The sequence below is a fragment of the Lithobates pipiens genome, unplaced genomic scaffold (genome assembly GCF_037356315.1).
Source record: "Lithobates pipiens isolate NorthernLeopardFrog02 unplaced genomic scaffold, aLitPip1_a1.2 Scaffold_8, whole genome shotgun sequence".
Lineage (NCBI taxonomy): Eukaryota > Metazoa > Chordata > Amphibia > Anura > Ranidae > Lithobates > Lithobates pipiens.
In genome coordinates, this window is record NW_027507903.1 from 563,685,077 (window position 1) to 563,705,172 (window position 20,096).

The window sequence follows — 20,096 nt, forward strand, 5'->3', positions numbered from 1 at the left end:
GACTGGAGCTACACTTTAAAAATGTACCAGTTCAAAATTACAAACAGATTCTACTTAACACAACAAATCTACACAGTCCCTGCCTGTATACTGCTGTTCTGAGTATATAGGGCCTGGGGGGCTCACGCCTTTCCTTTTTTTTATTTGGGTACGGGGTTCCCCTTAATATCCGTACAAGACCCAAAGGGGCTGGTAATGGGCAGGGGGGCTAACCATGCCATTTTTCTCAATGATTTTCATCCATGTTGCCGGACCCAGACATTACATTAAAACCGCAAGCATTTTTAAATGACTTTATTTCCGTTAAATGTAATTTTGTGCAGGGACTGTTCTAAACACGTGAAACACGTGCCACTTCACAGGCATACTATAGATACCCCCCAGGCACAATATTTAAAGGAATATTTCACATTTTTTTTCACTTTAATCTTCATTAAAATCAGTGCTCCCGAAAAAACAGCCTTTTTAAAAAAAAGTTTGGCATTGATCCATGTCCTCCTGGGGCAGGAGCCGGGTCCCCAAACCCTTTTTAGGACAATATCTTGCATATTATCCTTTAAAATTAGCACTTTTGATTTCGAACATTTGAGTCCCATAAACTTTAATGGGGTTCTAAAGTTCGTACAAATTTTCCGTCCGTTCAAAGGTTCTGGTGCAAACCAAACCGGGGGGTATTCGGCTCATCCCTAGATGGTACTGATGGGGGCATTTGTTGCAAGGGGCACTCTGATTGCAACAGTTGATTTAAGGGTGCACATTGATGAGGACAGTTGATTTAAGGGGGCACTGTGATGAGGACAACTGATGTAAGGGTGCACTCTGATGGGGACCATGGTGTAAAGAAGGACTCTGATGAGGACCCTGAGGTAAAATGGTACTCTAGTAGGCACACATAGTGAGCAAGGGTTCTTTTTATTCATCCTAATCTAATGACAAATACACACTAGTGTTCTATGTTTACTTCTTGCATTGCCTCTGCAGCACCAGTCAGAAATTACTGACTTTTTTTTTTACTGCACCCCCAGGCTAGATCTGGCCCTGCCTTTTAATACCCTGTACAGAAACTATGGGACTGGCAAAGAGAAGGACAGCACTTGCGGCCAGTCAGCACGTGTGCTTGCAAGGAATATGCCAACTGGAGAACAGAGCAAAGATATAAGTTTAATAGTTTTCTGCTGCACCTTTACCGTACAATTATAGATTGGGGCGAGGAGGTAACACACATAGCTGCAAGAGAAAATTACAAACTGCTTAACTACAACAGAATAATGTAAAGCCACTTGGCTTGCTCTGCTGTTGCTCATGGCTATAAAAAATTCAAGACTGGATGGATAGAAATATAAAATCCTCTAGAGGAAAAAAACTAGCCCCATGTCTGTATTTCAGTGATTTGTTTATTCTTTGCATGTAGTTCAGCTTTGAACTAACAAATGGATTGTTTCAATTGGACAGAATGGATGGTAGCATTTTCAATAATTGTATTGTCGTCAAATGTTCACCTAATTAGGCTGCTCTACAAAAAAGAGTTGAGAATCCTCATAAAAAATTATGTGCATATTCACTTCAATTATTCAATGATGTGAAAAGCATCTGTAGGCGATTGAGATGGGAATTTACTTTTCATGTGATTTAATAACTGAGAAATAAATATTTATCTGAATTTTTTGAGTAAAGGTTCTCATCTCCTTTAGTTTGACCAGCCTCCTTGTCTCTATTTGTACAGGAGGATTTTATTCTTACCATTCTCTCCTACCTTGGACTGAGTATATCCCTAGTCTGCCTGTTTCTGTCTCTTCTCACATTCATCCTGTGTCGGACTCTGAGGAGCGCTCACACCTCCGTCCTCTCAGCTCTATGTGGATGCCTCTTCCTAGGACAACTTTTATTTATGGTGGGCATTCATCAAACCTGGAATAAGGTAAGTCTTCATAGCTGTTCTAAGGACTGGAGTTCTACTGTAGTAGAGTAGTCCATCGAATCTGCCCGTTTTGTCTTTTTTTTTCCGTTAACTTAGATCTATGTTTGTCCCAAGCATTTTTTTGGAAGTGTATTCCAAGCATCAACTACTCTTTCAGTAAAATAATGCTTTCTAGAATTAGTTTGAGGTCATGTCCTCGTGTTCTTGATTTTGGTTTCATATTGAAAAAACTACCTTCCTGCACCTTATTCACTCCCTTGATGTATTTAAAGGTTTAAATCATGTCTCCCCTTTCTCTTTTTTCCTCCAGACTGTACATATTAAAGTGGAGTTCCACTCAAAAGTGGAACTTCCGCTTATCTGTCTCCCCCCTCCAGTGCCACATTTAGCACCTTTCAGGGGGGAATGGGTACCTGTTTTTGACAGGTAGCGTTCCCCACTTCCGGAAGACCGGGCCCCAGCCCAGTCTCTGGAAAGTTTGGGCCCCCCCTCTTTCCTTCGCAGCTGCAGTATTTGAGGGGGGGGGGGGCTGGACCTCCTCTTTAAGTTCAGAAAGTCGCTCTGGATATGTTTCATCCCCCAGACCATTTTTGTTACCTGTCTCTGGACTCATTCTATCTTATCAATATCTTTTTGTAAGTGAGGTCTCCAGAACTGGACACAGTATTCTAAATGAGGTCTCACCAAAGATCAGTATAGGGCAATCAGAACCTCCTTCCTCCCACTGGTGATCCCTCTAGTGATGCATCTTAGAATTCTTTTCACCGGTAGGTGTTAGAAATGCAACAGGCTGAATGTATTGCGTACCCCTTTTACTCAGAAACAGCCCGGTGGGAGTAGTTCACCTGCTGTGCATTCTGGATAAGGGTACTTAAGGTACTGACGCCATTTTTGAGTGGTTATTTTTCGGGGTTCGCTATCCCGACCTCATGGCCCTCCTGGCCTGAGGGGCGTGCTTCTTGTCTCCATGTCTCGGAGCCGGCTGACCCAAGGTCTTGCAACTGAGAGGGTAGGCCCAAAAGTCTTGGGGCCTACCGATCCAGGTGTGGTCCTGTGCTGTCTTGCCTGCGGGGAGAAGCTAAGTGACTGGAGAATCCAGGGGAGGACTTTGTTCAGGAGAGGACTGAGCATCAAGGCTGGTATCTCTGGAAGAGCCCGGAGACTCAGTTGGAGGACGCATCCTGGGTCACCTACCACACAGTATCGCCGGATCGGCTGAAAGAAACTGGTACAGTGTGACAACTCTTTAATTTCTCAACAAGTTGCTGGTTGTGCTTTCCTGTGGCAGAGGATTGCTTAACGATTTCATTTGAATTGACAAGTCTGTGGCAGAGACTTTGTTCAAACATCCCACTGGCTAACAGGTCAGAGAAAGGCCTATCCGGTGATTGCTGGATCCAGCCTGTAGAAGCTGTTTGTCCTCTGGATCAAGAGAATACCTCTAACCCGCAATTACAAGGTACCTGAACTCCCCTTAACCCTCTATCCCTCTATTGCACAACTTCATGTTTCTTGCAAAATACATCTTTGGAAAAAGGACTAAGTGTCTGAGCTAACATTCTTTATTCCATTATACAATGGGACCCCTAAGACGGACACAGTGAGCAGGTGAGGTAACGGTAAGCCCAATAAAAAACAGCCGCTCCTACGGGGGTTAGTGCTACAGTTATTTCACTTACCATACATATAGGTTAAATAGAACAGGACCCAGTACAAAACCTTGTGGTACAGCACTAGTGACTGGTGTCTGTTCCGAGTGAACCCCATTTACAACCACACTCTGGTATCTATCCTTTAGCCAACTGCATATCCACTGAACCACCCAAGGGTTAAATCCTAACTTGTATAACTTTAGTATTAGATCATTATATGGAACTGTATCAAAGGATTTGCTGAAATCAAGATATGCTATGTCTACAGCACTACCCTGGTCCAAAATATTGGTAATATAGTCAAAAAATTAAATCAGATTAGTCTGACATGATCTGCCCTCAGTAAAGCCATGCTGCTTTGGGTCCAACAAGTTGTGTATTTTTAAGTGATCAATGATCCTTCTTTTCAGGAGTGATTCCATTTACTTGACTAAAACAGATGTTAAACTCGCTGGACTGTAATTGCCAACTTCTCCTGTTAGAACAGATTGATTAAAAAGATCAGTTAATGGTCCAACAACTGTATCTCTAAGTTCTCTTAGAACTATGGGATGAATATCATCAGGACCCATTGCTTTATTAAGCTTTAACCAAGCCAGTGTCTCTGCTAACTCTGTCTGTTTTACATGTTTATTCATGGAATCCAAAGGATGAAGCCTGCTGTATTTTTTGGAGTGTTTTCTGCACAATACTGCAGAAAGGACAGAAGAGAGCCCTGTCACATGACCTCTCAAAATCGTGTGAGAGGTTACATCTCCTCCTGACACTCTTTCCCTTTTTTCCTATGCTGCGTACACACGGTCGGAATTCCGACCAGAAAAAGAGAGATGAGAGCTTTTCATCGGAAAATGCGACCATGTGTATGCTCCATCGGAATTTAGCTGTCCGAATTTCCGCCAGCCAAAAATTTATAGCATGTTCTCAATTTTCCCGATCGAAAAACGTTCTATCAGTAATTCTGTTTGTGTGTATGCACTCCAAAAAATCACACATGCTCAGATTCAACTATGAGACAGAAGCTATTGGCTACTGGCTATTGAACTTCCTTTTTCTAGTCACGTACGCGTTGTACGTCACTGCGTTCTAAACTATCGGAATTTGGTATGACCGTGTGTACGCAAGATAGCTTGAGCGGAATTCCGTCGGGAAAACCATCAGAGCTTCTTCCGAAGAGAATTCCGATCGTGTGTACGCGGCATTAGAATAAATGCACCTTCACAAAGCAAGTGAAATGGAAAGAAAATTAGTACAGCCACACCATTGCTTTATAAATTGGCCACTTAGTGTTTGCAACTCTGTCTTATCTACAAAAAGTAAAAATCAACACAAAAAGTTTTTTTAATTGCATAAATTCATTTGTCCAGAATGGACCAATGTAAATATGCATATTCTATAGCTGTGCGACTGCTCTAAAAGCAAATAATTACTGTATGAAAGTAACATTGAAGCATCAGTTTTTTTTTCCTTTAAAATAAAAAACATGTTATACTTACCTGCTATGTGTATTGGTTTTACACAGAGCAACCCAAACCTCCTTTTCAGTGATCTCCCACCAGTACTCCTGGCTCCTTCTCATCATTTAGTGCTCCCATAGGAAGCTCCCATGGGCTATGGCTTTCTCAAATCACCCCACTCTGTAGCATATTTCGGAGAAAGTCCTTAACCTCCTGGCAAAGGACTGTGGAATGTGGTGGTACTGCTCCCAGATGGTTGGAGCTTGGTACCAAGCTGCCTTATCTGAGTCCATTGATTCAGAGAGGGCAATTAGGCCCTGCCCCTCGCTCCCTCATCACAGAATTCGATTGGCACTCCATAAATCCATGTGAGGAGGGACAGACATGGAAGAGCTGCTGCTCTCATGCCCATCGTTTGATCCAGATCAGTTTCAGGTAATATATGCTGCACAGAAGCTTTTTTACCTTAATGCATATAATGCATTAAGGTTTAAAAAAAACTAAGGCATTAGAACCACATTAATTAGTGCTACTATAGTGACCACCAGTGTCTTCTGGGTCCTTTGCTGACCCTTATGCCTTACTACATAGTTAACACAGAAGGTAGTTCCCTTGGCATGGCCAAAATTCACAGAACACCTTGTATTCTTTTCATTGTATACAAGGCGTTCTGAGTGGACAAGGTGGAGAGGCATGGTGGTGACATCACAATCTCCATCTCATCCAGTCAGAAAATATGCATACTTAAATGCTGGACCAATATAACTATGTAAGAAAAACCATATCTGGAGTTCAGCTTTACATCACTGGACTTTTAAAGTACAATTGTATGTAAATGTCGGCAGGACAGGAGAATTTTAAAGAAATGAAACAGTTGTCAAGAACAGTATTTCAAATAAGTATTATGATGTTACATTTTATACAGTAAAAAGAAAAAAATGTATACATAGAATAAGAAAACTAGCCTTATATGTAGTTTATAACTTATATTATTCTTTATCATCTCAGCTCCTGTGTGCTTTTATTGCTGGTGGGCTTCAATTCCTGTTCCTCTGTGCTTTCTGCTGGATGTCTATTGAGAGTGTTCTGCTGTTCATGACTGTCCGAAACCTGAGGGCTGTCAATTATATGGCCTCCCGAAAATCAAACTTCCAAATGATGTGCTTACTGGGGTTTGGGGTTCCATCTGTGATTGTGGGGATCTCAGCAGCTGTTCGTCCACATAAATATGGTACAGAAAAAAAGTAAGTTTTAGTCTTATTATCTGTATTGTTTGAGAGCCATGTACAGTATTTCACAAAAGTGAGCACACCCCTCACATTTCTGAGAATTTTTTTTTATATCTTTTCATGTGACAACTCTCAAGAAATGTAAAGTAGTGAGTGTACAGCTTGAATTACAGTGTTAATTTGCTGTCCCCTCAAAATAACTCAACACACAGCCATTAATGTCTAAACCACTGCCAACAAAAGTGAGTACACCCCTAAGTGAAAATGTCCAAATTTGGCTTTCTCAAATCACCCCACTCTGTAGCATGTTGCAGAGCAAGTCCTTAACCTCCTGGTGAAGAACTGGGGAATGTTGTGGTACTGTTTCCAGATAGTTGGAGCTCGCTCCTGAGCTGCATTAGCTGCGTCCATTGATACAGAGAGGGAAATTCGGCCCTGCCCCTCGCTCCCTTATCACAGAATTCGATTGACACTCTATTAATCTGTGTTTCCAGTTTATGGTTTAACAGGACAGGTTGCACTCAGAACAGGCCTTGCCGTGGTCAACCAAAGAAGTTGAGTGCATGTGTTCAGCATCATATCCAGAGGTTGTCTTTGGGAAATAGACATACGAGTGCTGCCAGCATTTCTGCAAAGGTCGAAGGGGTCAGCCTGTCAGTGCTCAGACCATACACAGCACACTGCATCAAATTAGTCTGCATGGCTGTCATCCCAGAAGAAAGCCTCTTCTAAAAGATGAAGCACAAGAAAGCCCACAAACAGTTTGCTGAAGACAAGCAGACTAAGGACATGGATTACTGAAACCATGTCCTGTGGTCTGATGAGACCAAGATAAACTTATTTGGTTCAGATGGTGTCAAGTGTGTGGTGGGAACCAGATGAGGAGTACAAAGACAAGTGTGTCTTGTCTACTGTCAAGCATTTTGGTGGGTGTGTCATGGTCTGGAGCTGCATCAGTGCTGCCAGCACTGGTGGACTACAGTTCATTGAGGGAACCATGAATGCCAACATGTACTGTGATATACTGAAGCAGTGCATTATCCCCTCCCTTCGTAGACTGGGCCGCAGGGCAGTATCCCAACATGATAATGACTCCAAAGACCTCCAAGATGACCACTGTCTTGCTAAGGAAGCTGTGGGTAAAGGTGATGGACTAGCCAAGCATGTCTCCAGACCTAAACCCCATTGAGCATCTGTGGGGCATCTTCAAAAGTAAGGCGGAGGAGCGCAAGGTCTCTAACATCCACCAACTGTGTGATGTCATCATGGAGGAGTAAAATAGGACTCCAGTGACAACCTGTGAAGCTATGTCGAACTCCATGCCCAAGAAGGTTAAGGCAGTGCTGGAAAAATAATGGTGGCCACACAAAATATTGACACTTTGGGCCCAATTTGGACATTTTCACTTAGGGGTGTACTCACTTTTGTTACTGGCAGTTCAGACATTAATGGCTGTGTGTTATTTTGAGGGGACAGCAAATTTACACTGTTATATAAACTGTACACTCACTACTTTACATTGTTGCAAAGTGTAATTTCTTCAGTGTTGTCACATAATAGATAAAGATATAATAAAATATTTACAAAAATGTGAGGGGTGAGGGGTGTACTCACTTTTTGAGATACTGTATATCTATTTTGCTTTCACCTGCAGAGCTTGCATGTAGTATCTAGTACAAGTTTATAACAGTCTAGCTAAGGGTTAAGCCCTTCCTTCCCTCACAGCCTTCTGGGACACACCACAGGTCCCAGAAGGCTGTGGGACCATCACAAAGCGCAGGGTGGCTTGAGCAATGTGCAGTGGGAAACCAGCTGTGAAGCTGCAAGGCTTCATTGCCGGATTTCTGATTACCCTTACTTAAGATGCCAGCGCCTTGACCCAAAGCTGATTGAGGTGTTTAAACAAGCCTAATCTACACCATTGTGGTACTTAGAGCATGCATGTAAATGCAACTGAGTAGAACAAAAAAGCATTGCAAACTCTGCATGTTAACATGCATGTGGAACTGAACATGGCGGTCATGATACAGGAAAACTCTTTTTATTCTCCTTTGTATTATTTGAAATGGTTAGCTATACAAATTAAAGTGAATCTAAGTCAAAATAAAATTGTAACATAGGTAACATATTGCAGGTTAACTGTCCTTAGATGTGGTAGCTCTATTTGTTTTCATTTGTTTTTCCTGGTGATTCTGCTAGTAACACAATTCCTATTCTAGGGTGACAAACCTCGCTCAACAGGAACAGGACTACTGAATCTTTCCCTTTCCTCTTCCCCATAAAATAGTGGGGCATGATCTGTAGTCCTCAGAGGTAACTGGAAACAGTGTAACTAATAAGACCTCTTTCAGACGAACGATCCGTTCAGGTCCGCCTGTCAGTTTTTTAGGTGTACCTCTACGGAGCGTCGGGTGTCAGCAGTGACATGTTCGCTGACATCCAACCCGCTCCGATACTAAAAAGTGTGACTGAGAAAAAACTACTTTTCCTTCCGTCTGCGGATCGGGTCCGTTGTTATCCGATCTCCCATAGGGGAGAGCGGTGCTCTGACAGGTCCTTCCCTGCACAGTGTGCAGAGACGGACCTGTCATCTTCCTGTTCAGCGGGGATCGACGGAGTGATCCCTGCTGAGCAAGCGGATGTCCGCGGGGTGGATCATCTCGGATCCGTCCCATGTGAAAGAGGCCTAAGGATGCAGTATAGTCAGAGTGCTTTGTAACTTATGAGCTGACATTTATTTATTAATTAGGTTTTGGATATAGTGCCTTGAAAAGGTATTCACACCCCTTGAAATTTTACACATTTTGTCATGTTACAACCGAAAACATAAATGTATTTTATTGAGATTTTATATGATAGACCAACACAAAATGGCACATAATTGTGAAGTGGCAGGAAAATGATAAATGGTTTTCAAATTTTTTTACAAATAAATAAAGGGTATCTGAAAAGTGTGACCTGCATTTGTATTCAGCCCCCTTTACTCTGATACTCCTAACTAAAATCTAGTGGAACCAATTGCCTTCAGGAGTCATCTAATTATTGAATATAGTCCACCTGTGTTGCAATTTAGTCTCAATATATATACAGCTGTTCTGTGAAGCCCTGAACAAACAGCATCATGAAGGCCAAGGAACACACCAGAAAGGTCAGAGATAAAGTTTAAAGCAGGATTAGGTTATAGAAAAATATCCTAAGCTTTGAACATCCAAAAATGGAAAGAGTATGGCACAACTGCAAACCTACCAAGACTTGTCCACCTAAACTGACAGGCGGCGCAAGGAGAGCATTAATCAGAGAAGCAGCCAAGAGGCCCATGGTAACTCTGGAATAGCTGCAGAAATCCACAGCTCAGGTGGGAGAATCCGTCCACAGGACAACTATTAGTCCTGCACGCCACAAATCTGACCTTTATGGAAGAGTGGCAGGAAGAAAGCCATTGTTAAAAGAAAGCCATAAGAAGTCCCGTTTTCAGTTTGTGAGAAAACATGTGGAAGAAGGTGCTCTGGTCAGATGAAACCAAAATTCAAAATTATAGAAAAAGTAAATTCTATCAGTACAATTGATAGGGATGGATACAATGGTCTATTATTAGCCATTGCCTCATTCAAAGTCCCAATATTATATTTTTTCTTTAAGATCCCTTTCACACTGGAGGCGTTTTTCAGGCCCTACGGCGCTAAAAATAGCGCCTGCATAGTGCCTGAAAAAAGCCTCAGCTGCAAACCCAGTGTGAAAGCCCAAGTACTTTCACACTGGGGAGTCACAAAAAGTCCTGCTAGCAGCGGTGGAGGAGCAGTGAATACACTGCTCCTCCACAGCTCCTGCCCATTTAAAACAATGGGGCAGAGCTGCCATACCGCCAGCAAAGCGCTGCTGGAGCGGCATTTTGTGGATGGATTTAACCCTTTTTCTTGCTGCTAGCAAACAGTTTTAACCCCCGCTAGTGGCCGTATAGCACCATTAAAACGACAGTGAAGCAGCGCTAAAAATAGCGTGGGGGTGGCTCAGTGTGAAAGGGGTCTAAATTCTATCATTGTTGTGCAAACTGTTGGCGTTATTTAAATCCTGTGTAGTCATAATTTACTATGCATCTTGCTGAAAGTGTGTTATACACCGTTTCAGCACCATGGGCAACAGTTGTTACCCAAAAAATTTGCCTAAACAAGAAAAATTCAATCCAACAAGATTTGCCCAGCCAATGCCATATAATACATTCTTTTATCTTATCGTGAGTTCCTTCAGGCCCCACATCCAGTCACTCTACAAATCTTGCTTCCTTCATTTCCGTAACATTTCCAAATTTTACTAATTTACACCCTAGTTTTCTCTCACCGCAACCCTTCTCATTCACCTTCTGTTATGCAGGCTATCGCATCTTCAATCTATCATGAATATTACTGCAAGACTCATCCACAGTACATTCTGTGTCTGCCACTCCTGTCAGCTAATAACTTCACTAGCTTTCAGTAACCAAACATATAAAATTCAAAATATTAACAACAATCTACAGAGCCATCCACAACTCTGTCCCCAGCTACAGTATATCACCAACCTCATTGCAAATTGTCACACAAACCATCCCCTTTGCTCTTCCCAGTATTCCCCCTCACAACTTCCCACGCTTGCCTCTAGAGCCTCTCCTGTTTTCTGGATCTCCCTACCCCAATTTGTCCTATCTGCACCTCATACCATATTTCTACTTTCTCCAGCAGCTTATACTTTTTTTTTTTATCACTCACCCCTCCCCTTTATGTTGTAAGCTTTCCCAAGTGGGCCTCCCTAACCTTCAAATATTGAACTGTATTGTAACTGTACTGTCTTCCTTTACTTTGTAAAGTGCTGCACAAACTGTTGGCAATATATTCTGTAAATCCTCTATAATAATAATAATAATCTCATTACGTTTACGCCATTATTTTTGTAAGCCATTGTTTGCCATTTAACCTCCTCCCGCCCGCCCTATAGCCGAATGACGGCCTTAGAGCGGGCGGGTTCCTTCGCCCCAGTGCCGCCAGCGCCAGTGCCACCTGCCAGTGCCACCCGTCAGCCCCAGTGCCGTCCGTCAGCCCCAGTGCGGCCAGTGCCGCCAGGGCCAGTGCCACCTGCCAGCGCCACCTGCCAGCACCAGTGCCACCTGCCAGCGCCAGTGCCATCCGTCAGCCCCAGTGCCGTCAGCCCCAGTGCCGTCAGCCCCAGTGCCGTCAGTGCCGCCAGTGCCAGTGCCACCTGCCAGTGCCACCTGCCAGCGCCAGTGCCACCTGCCAGCGCCAGTGCCATCCGTCAGCCCCAGTGCCAGTGGCGCCAGTGCCACCTGCCAGTGCCACCTGCCGCCGCCAGTGCCACCTGCCAGTGCCACCTGCCAGTGCCATCCGTCAGCCCCAGTGCCGCCAGCCCCAGTGCCGCCAGTGCCACGTGCCAGTGCCACCTGCCAGCACCAGTGCCACCTGCCAGTGCCAGTGCCACCCGTCAGCCCCAGTGCCGTCAGCCCCAGTCCCGCCAGCCAGTGCCACCTGCCAGCGCCACCTGCCAGCGCCAGTGCCATCTGCCAGCCACAGTGCCATCTGCCAGCCCCATTTGCCAGAGCAATTAGCCAGAGCAAATAGCCAGCACCATCTGCCAGCACCATCTTCCAGTGACATCTGCCAGTGCCAGCCCCAGTGCCAGCCCCAGCCCCATCTGCCAGCCCCATCTGTCAGCCCCATCTGCCAGCCCCATCTGCCAGCCCCATCTGCCAGCCCCATCTGTCAGCCCCATCTGTCAGCCCCATCTGTCAGCCCCATCTGCTAGCCCCATCTGTCAGCCCCATCTGCCTCCAGTGTCATCTGCCTCCAGTGCCATCTGTCAGTGCCACGTGTCGTCAGTGCCACGTGGGGTCACTTTGTGGGCATTTCCATTGTCTTGGTGCTCCAGGGCCTTCAAAACTGTAATAGGTGGTTGAGAAATAAGATGTGTAATTTATGCTCCTAGAACGCCTGATGGTGCTATTTCAATATTGGGCCTCTGTATGTGGCCAGGCTGTGTAAAAGTCTCACACATTTGGTATCGTTCTACTCAGGAGGAGTAGTAGAACGTATTTTGGGGTGTCATTTTTGCTATGTACATGCTATGTGTTGGAAATATCTTATAAATGGACAACTTTGCGTAAAAAAAATGCGGTTTCATTTTTTTTCCACATTTTCCCAAAACTTCTGGAAAAAAAATGAACCATTCAAACGACTCATTATGCCTTATAGATTATACGTTGGGGTGTTAGCTTTCCAAAATGGGGTCACTTTGTGGGCATTTCCATTGTTCTGGTGCTCCAGGGCCTTCAAAAATGTAATAGGTGGTTGAGAAATGAAATGTGTAATTTATGCTCCTAGAACGCCTGATGGTGCTATTTCAATATTGGGCCTCTGTATGTGGCCAGGCTGTGTAAAAGTCTCACACATTTGGTATCGTAATACTCAGAAGGAGTAGCAGAACGCATTTTGGGGTGTCATTTGTGGTATACACATGCCATGTGAGAGAAATAACCTATTACATTGAAAATTTTGTGAGGAAAAAAAAAAAAAAAAAATCTTCATTTTGCAAAGAATTGTGGGAAAAAGATGACAACATCAAAAACCTCACCATGCATCTTAGTAAATACCTTGGAATGTCTACTTTCAAAAAAGGGGTCATTTGGGGGGTATTTGTACTTTCCTGACTTGTTCGGGTCGCAAGAAATGAGATAGGCCACCAGTACATCAGGTGTGATCAATTTTGTGCGATTCGCACCACAGCTTGTAGACTCTCTAACTTTCACAAAGACCAAATAATATCCACTAATTTGGGTTATTTTTACCAAAGATATGTAGCAGTATAAATTGTGGCCAAAATTTATGAAAAAAAAATTATAATTTGCAAAATTTTATCACAGAAACAAAGAAATATGCGTTTTTTTTCAAAATTTTCGGTCTTTTTTCATTTATAGCGCAAAAAATAAAAACCCCAGAGGTGATCAAATACCACCAAAAGAAAGCTCTATTTGTGGGAAAAAAAGGACACAAAATTCATTTGGGTACAGTGTTGCATGACTGAGTAATTGTCATTCAAAGTGTGAGAGCACCAAAAGCTGAAAATTGGTCTGGTCAGGAAGGGTGTTTAAGTGCCCAGTAAGCAAGTGGTTAAGCTCAGAGTACTGATGTCACTGTTACTGTACATATTTTAGAGAAAGTACTGGTTTGTTTTGCGTTATATCCTTTTGGGTTCTAATCATATTGTATATAGTAGATGTGAACTATATTTTTTTGTTCTTTTGATCAGTTGCTGGCTCGGTCATGGTATTGTTTGGAGCTTTCTAGGTCCACTCTGTGCATTTATCACAGTAAGTACAGCAAATTATTCATACATTTTCATCGTTGTTAAATTACTGTTGATCTGATTTATCCATGTCCAATGAATGAAGGTACTTTCAATCAATATATAAATTTTTAGGGTCCTTTCACACGGGGCGGATCAGTTCTGATCCGCCCCGTGGATATCCGTTTGCTCAGCGGGGATCACTCCGCCGATCCCCGCTGAGCAGGGAGATGACAGGTCTGTCTCTGCACACTGTGCAGGGACGGACCTGTCACAGCGCCGCTCTCCCCTATGGGAGATCGGATGACGACGGACCGCAGTGCCCGTCGTCATCCGATCCGATCCGCAGACGGATGGAAAAATAGCTTTTTCCTCCGTCACACTTTTTCGGATCGGAGCGGGTCGGATGTCAGCGGACATGTCACCGCTGACATCCGACGCTCCATAGAGCTCTATGGAGCACCCGTTCAGGTCCGCCTGAAAAACTGACAGGCGGGCCTGAACGGGACGTTAGTGTGAAAGGGGCCTTATTGTCATCAGCTTGACACTGTTTATTTTTTGGTCAGCGTTGAGAGCAATGCCTTTACATTTAACCTCCCTATAACCCTCACATGAAATCTATCTGTAACCCTCACACCACCTCTTTCTGTAACAAGGACTTGTTATACTAACCCTCCTTGAATTCTCAGCAGCTAAACTAATGCCGCGTACACACGACTGGACTTTCCAGCAGACTAGGTCCGACAGACTTACCGACGGACTTCCGGCGGAGTTCCGATGGACTTTCCGAATGAACGAACTTGCCCACACATGACCGGACTTCCCGACGGAGTTACAACGGACTTCCAAATGAACGGACTTGCCTACACACGGACTAAAGTCCGTTCATTTTGAACGTGATGAGTTACGACGGGACTAGAAAAGGAAGTCAATCTCGCCGCTTTTATCAGCGAGATTGACAACTTGCAAGCCGCGTCGCCTGGTATAGATTTTAAGGGGAACCCCCTACACCGAAAAAACGGCCAAACCCTTATCCGAACACGCAGCCCGGCCGGTCAGGAAAGGGGGTCGGCACGAGCGAGTGCCCCCCCCTCCGGAACCGTACCAGGCCGCATGCCCTCAACATGGGGGGGTGGGTGCGGGCCTCGCACCCCAAAGCACCTTGTCCCCATGTTGATGAGGACAAAGGCCTCTTCCTGAAAATCCTGGCAGTTGGTTGTCGGGGTCTGTGGGCGGAGGGCTTATCGAATCCGGGAGCCCCCTTTAATAAGAGGGCCCCCAGATCCTGCCCCCCACCCTATGTGAATAAGTATGGGGTACATTGTACCCCTACCCATTCACTTGGGGGAAAGAAAGTCAATAAAAAAACACACTAGACAGATTTTTAAAGTAAATTATTAGGCAGCTTCGGGGGTCTCTTCCTTCTTCAGGGGTCTCTTCCTACTCCTCCGCTCTCTCCAGCCTCTTCTCCCACTCTCTGGCCTTCTCTCCCTTTCTTCGGTTCTTCTTCCGCTCTCTGGCCTCTTTTCCCTCTCTCCGATACTTCTCCTGGGCTCCTCCGCTATCTTCTGCTCTTTTGCTAGCTGGTGGCGCGGTCTCTTCCATCGTCTTCTTCCCTCTTCTCTTCTTCCGATGTTGAAACACTCTCTTCCGCTGTAATGCTGTGTACACGGTGCACAACGACTTATACAGGCATGGGGTGATGTCACCCGGTGACCCCTCCCCTTATGACCGCACAGTCCCAGCATGCCCCAGGCGGTGACATCATGCTGGGGGGGGGCTCGCTCGTCCTCACCCCCTTTCCTGATCGGCCAGGCGATGTGCTCAGATAAAGGCCTGGTATGGATCTTGGCATGGGGGTTCCCCTTAAAATCCATGCCAGACCCAAGGGACATTGACGTGTTTTTTCCTATTGCAGTGAGCGCGAGATGTATGGTAGCCTGCAGCCGAGAACCAGCACGATAGGATGGATTCTCGCAGGCAGGTGCTGTAGCTGCCCTTGTATCATATGTGGTCCGTTGGACCAGCATACAGACGAACAGGTTTCCCGCTAGGAACTGGGTCCAGCAGAGTTCCAGCAGGAAGATTTAAAACATGTTCTATTTCTAAAGTCTGTCGGATTTTGACAGCAAAGGTCCGATGGAGCCCACACATGATTGAATTTGCTTTGCTGTCAAAAAGTCCGGTCATGTGTACGTGCCATAACTCCCCCTCTGGTAAAGTTAAAGGAGAAGCGTGAGCTCATTCGCTGGACTTCTTCTATGGGTCACAGGAGTGCAATTAGTTTTGCACTACTGTGACCCATTTTCAGCAGAGGGCGGTCTGAAGTTCGCTCTCTGCTGACATCAAACAGATCAGTCCAGGCACTGCGTCATCGCGACTTCGGAAGTCTGGATCTGCCAGGTGCCTGGACTGATGGCAGTCTCAGCCCCTCAGCTAGCCGCTAAGATGCTCGCTCCTCACCCTTCCACATTTCTGCGTTACAACGAGCGTGGAGGAGCAGAGCAGGAGAGCTGCTGACTGACAGGTAGCACCTCTCCGCCCGGGGAGGTGAGAGAACTGAGCCATCGGCGGTGTTCAATGGCTCGATTCTCAGTGAAGAGGTGACTGGGGGACAGATGCAGCACCGGTTAGATGCTGCATCCACCTAGGTAAGTATGATCATGGGATGAACAAAAAAAAATCCCACACTTCTCTTTTAAGGTAAAATCTTGATAGCTAAGCGTCTCTCTGTTTCACCATGAGAAGTAGCAGTGGGTCTTAGGTGTGCCAACACCAGCTGTCTCGAGGGGCGGAATGCTGCCTGACCGGACTGTACCCAATTGAGGAAGCCTTGGGGATGGATGGCGTGTCCCTGGACTTTGATTTGTGTGAAAATGGTGCACTTGCTCAATTAACTAAATAAATAAGATCATGAATGAAAAACATAAAATAAATTACAAAATTGTGTAATAAGTCCAGAAAAGGATGAGAAAAGTAATTTATAAAGTGCAAAGGATGATATATAAACAACTGCTCAATCCATATCCTTATTAAAGGTGTAATCCAATGAAAACAAAAGGTGAAAGACAGCAACCAGCACCACCTATAGATGAAATGACCGCTCACCTCAGGAAATGACCATGAGGTCAAACAAAGCTTTAACTCCCAAAGAAATTGCTGCAAGGATCCATGCTACACATCTCCAAAAATGCTTGCTTAAGCACTCTGGTTCCTTGCCAATCAATCGACAATCACTCCATAAATGTGGAATTTGCCAGGCGCCATTTTGTGAGAGTGTGCCGTTATGTGACATGTGAAGTCTTGTCATCTGCTTTGGAAGAGCAATCACCACTTAATGCTCAAAGTCTCAACTGGTTGCAGCATATCTTGACCAGTGTAGTTCAGAGGTACCCAACTTGCCTCTTACTGCTATACCACTTGTACTCCACCATCCCCATTTCTTACACTTCTAAAATGATGAGACCACACCTTAATTTTGGAGTATAAATGGCCATAGCAGCCTATTTATTATTCACACCATATAAATAACTCCAATATCAAATATATACCAAAATATCACCTCCGTAACAACTTGTTCAACTCCAGTCTGTTGGTCTTTGACGGCACCCCGGAACTCCAACACATATTCCACCAATACACTGCGGGACCTTTTTCCACACGATAGGCCTCCAGCGGATAACCTGCTCGGAGACAACCCCCTTCCCGCAGTGCAACCATTACAGTATTCCAGCTAACCTTTCGCTGGAATACACCGGAGGGGCACATACTACCGATGAGCCCCCCACTCCTTTCCATCACATATGTTTACTGCCACCGTCAAAGACCAACAAAACACCGCCAATCCACAGCTGCCATGACGACCATCTGCCATGCTCCTGAAAGAAAGAAAACACATAAACCAACAAACACAGACAACATATAGGGAGGGTGGGTGGGAAAAACTGCCTCCTCATTTCTTTATCCACAACTTTCTGTTTCCCAGCCCAGCCCCGCCTCCTCCTTATATATTACCACTCCCCCTTGGACTTTTCTCACTGTCCCCTCCCCTCTAATCTCTTCATATTAACCCATGCATTGTCTCCCCTAAACACATGGTCATGCCCGGCCCTGCACTACTTTTTCTTTTCTGTCTTTTCCGTTCCGGGCCTCACTTGACCAGTGTAGTTCAGAGGTACCCAACTTGCCTCTTACTGCTATACCACTTGTACTCCACCATCCCCATTTCTTACACTTCTAAAATGATGAGACCACACCTTAATTTTGGAGTATAAATGGCCATAGCAGCCTATTTATTATTCACACCATATAAATAACTCCAATATCAAATATATACCAAAATATCACCTCCGTAACAACTTGTTCAACTCCAGTCTGTTGGTCTTTGACGGCACCCCGGAACTCCAACACATATTCCACCAATACACTGCGGGACCTTTTTCCACACGATAGGCCTCCAGCGGATAACCTGCTCGGAGACAACCCCCTTCCCGCAGTGCAACCATTACAGTATTCCAGCTAACCTTTCGCTGGAATACACCGGAGGGGCACATACTACCGATGAGCCCCCCACCCCTTTCCATCACATATGTTTACTGCCACCGTCAAAGACCAACAAAACACCGCCACAGCCCGCAAGGATGACACCTTACCCTTAAGGGCTCCCCCACACCCCCGGGGCCCGCTGGATCCCATCTTTGAGTCCCAGAGCCCAGAAAACTATCCCCACTACCTAGAGGTGTATTCTAACACCCTCAATTACAGGCCCACATTAGTTTCCACCTCTACTTTCCTGATCACCAGGCCCCCCATTCTGAGCCACAACCTCCCGACCACCTGAGTGTTAGACAACTGTACGAAGTCGTAAAATATCTGACTTAACGTCCGAGATCAGCTCCCTGATCATTCGAACCCAAAAACATTACCCCTTGCATGCATAACCCAAATGGCCGGCGGTTTATCCCGCTGCGCCTAACGTTCCACTTCCCATATCACCTTGCTGCACCTCAACCCCCATACACCTAGCCAGTGAACACATGCCTCCCTCCTCTAACTACCCAACTGTCTGCCAACCGATCTCGCATCTGCTCTCCTGGCCCCCCCAACAAACATACAGATAACAAAGAAAATCCAGACAAGGCGTATAAGTCCTCCATCTGGACAAAAACAAAACAAAAACGGCAAAGGTAGCACCAACTTTAAAGTAAACCAATGTAACCCCATACCACAAACACAGCTCGTATGTACAGACTACTCCCCCACTCATGTGTTTTTTTTTTTGTTTTTTTTTATTATTATTATTATTTATTCCACCACCACATGAAGGCATAGGTAAGTGCGTAATCGCTTTGCTTCCCACCTACCATTCCTCCTTACCGCCGCCTCATCCAACCCATATCTGGCAGCTTCTAAAGCTGCCCCGATGTGGAAGGAGTGTGAAGCGTATTCTGCACCATCCAACCTTGCATCCCAGTGGCATTTTCAGAACACCCACCCAAACTGGAACCTCGACCAATACTTCCCAGCCTTGTGCCACATGAACTGCCCCCCATGCCATCTGTTCCAAACCCTAGAAACCCTCTAAACGTTTTATCCCTTTTTTTTTTTTTTACATTATTTGATGATTTATATATTTTATTTTTATTTATTTTTTATTACTCCGAATCCTGGTAACACAAACAGCAGCACCTCCACCCCTCTAACCCTTTGATCATTTTTTTTTTTTTTATTTATTGTCCAACCCAAACTCCTTTTTGAAATCCACCCTGCACAGCAGGTTAAACAAAAGCCAAAACCCACCAGTTTCCGCTCGATGGCAGATACCAACCCCGTTTACCAAGTTCCTGGAACCACAGTACCACCAACAACCTTACCCCCCACACAGCCATGTTCGACCTCAGACTCCTGCACCGAACAACCTACCCTTCTCTTCATACCTTTACATAAGCCGCCCATGTGGACTCGCTGGCTGACTGCCCTGTTACCTCCCGTGGTGACTCCAATGCCATCTCCCCTATCCAGCCCGAGTAGGGAACCCCTCCCCCTCTGTGTCCGGCTAACTCTCTGAACCTATCCCACCGAAAATAGATGCACGAGTAAGCCCCCCGTGTTTCTGAAGCCTGCAAGATGAATATCATACAGAAAATGTTCAACTGCACCTAACGCAACACAAAATGGCATAGCCACCGTATGACCAGTTGTGACAATGCGGACATGTGGTTGACCACGTAACCACACCCACATAATCACAATTCAACTCCATGTCAGGTTCCTGCATGACCCTTACCCCAGCTCCATAGCCGCAACCACTGGAAAAATTCCAATAGCACAAATTCACGAATGAACACCCCACTTCCACCCAACAAACTTGGGGCCAAATTCCTCACTCTATTGCCCCTGAAAGAGAAATTTCCCCCAAACCTGTTTACCCCGCCGTGTTCGTGACCTCTTTTCCCATCGACCTGGCATCCACCCATCGTCCGTTATATGTGGCCAAGAACTCGTACCAAACCTTCGA

The 20,096-nt window shown here is 45.2% G+C and overlaps 1 protein-coding gene across 1 annotated transcript in view; it reads left to right on the forward strand.

Annotated features, from left to right (window-relative positions):
- Positions 1-20,096, forward strand: part of LOC143962274 (adhesion G protein-coupled receptor E3-like) — a 315,163-nt gene that overhangs the window by 272,157 nt on the left and 22,910 nt on the right. Inside the window, exons 13-15 of the mRNA XM_077471584.1 lie at positions 1,724-1,918; positions 6,033-6,268; positions 13,544-13,604. Of these exons, the coding sequence (XP_077327710.1) occupies positions 1,724-1,918; positions 6,033-6,268; positions 13,544-13,604 (492 nt within the window). The remainder of the gene's footprint in view (positions 1-1,723; positions 1,919-6,032; positions 6,269-13,543; positions 13,605-20,096) is intronic.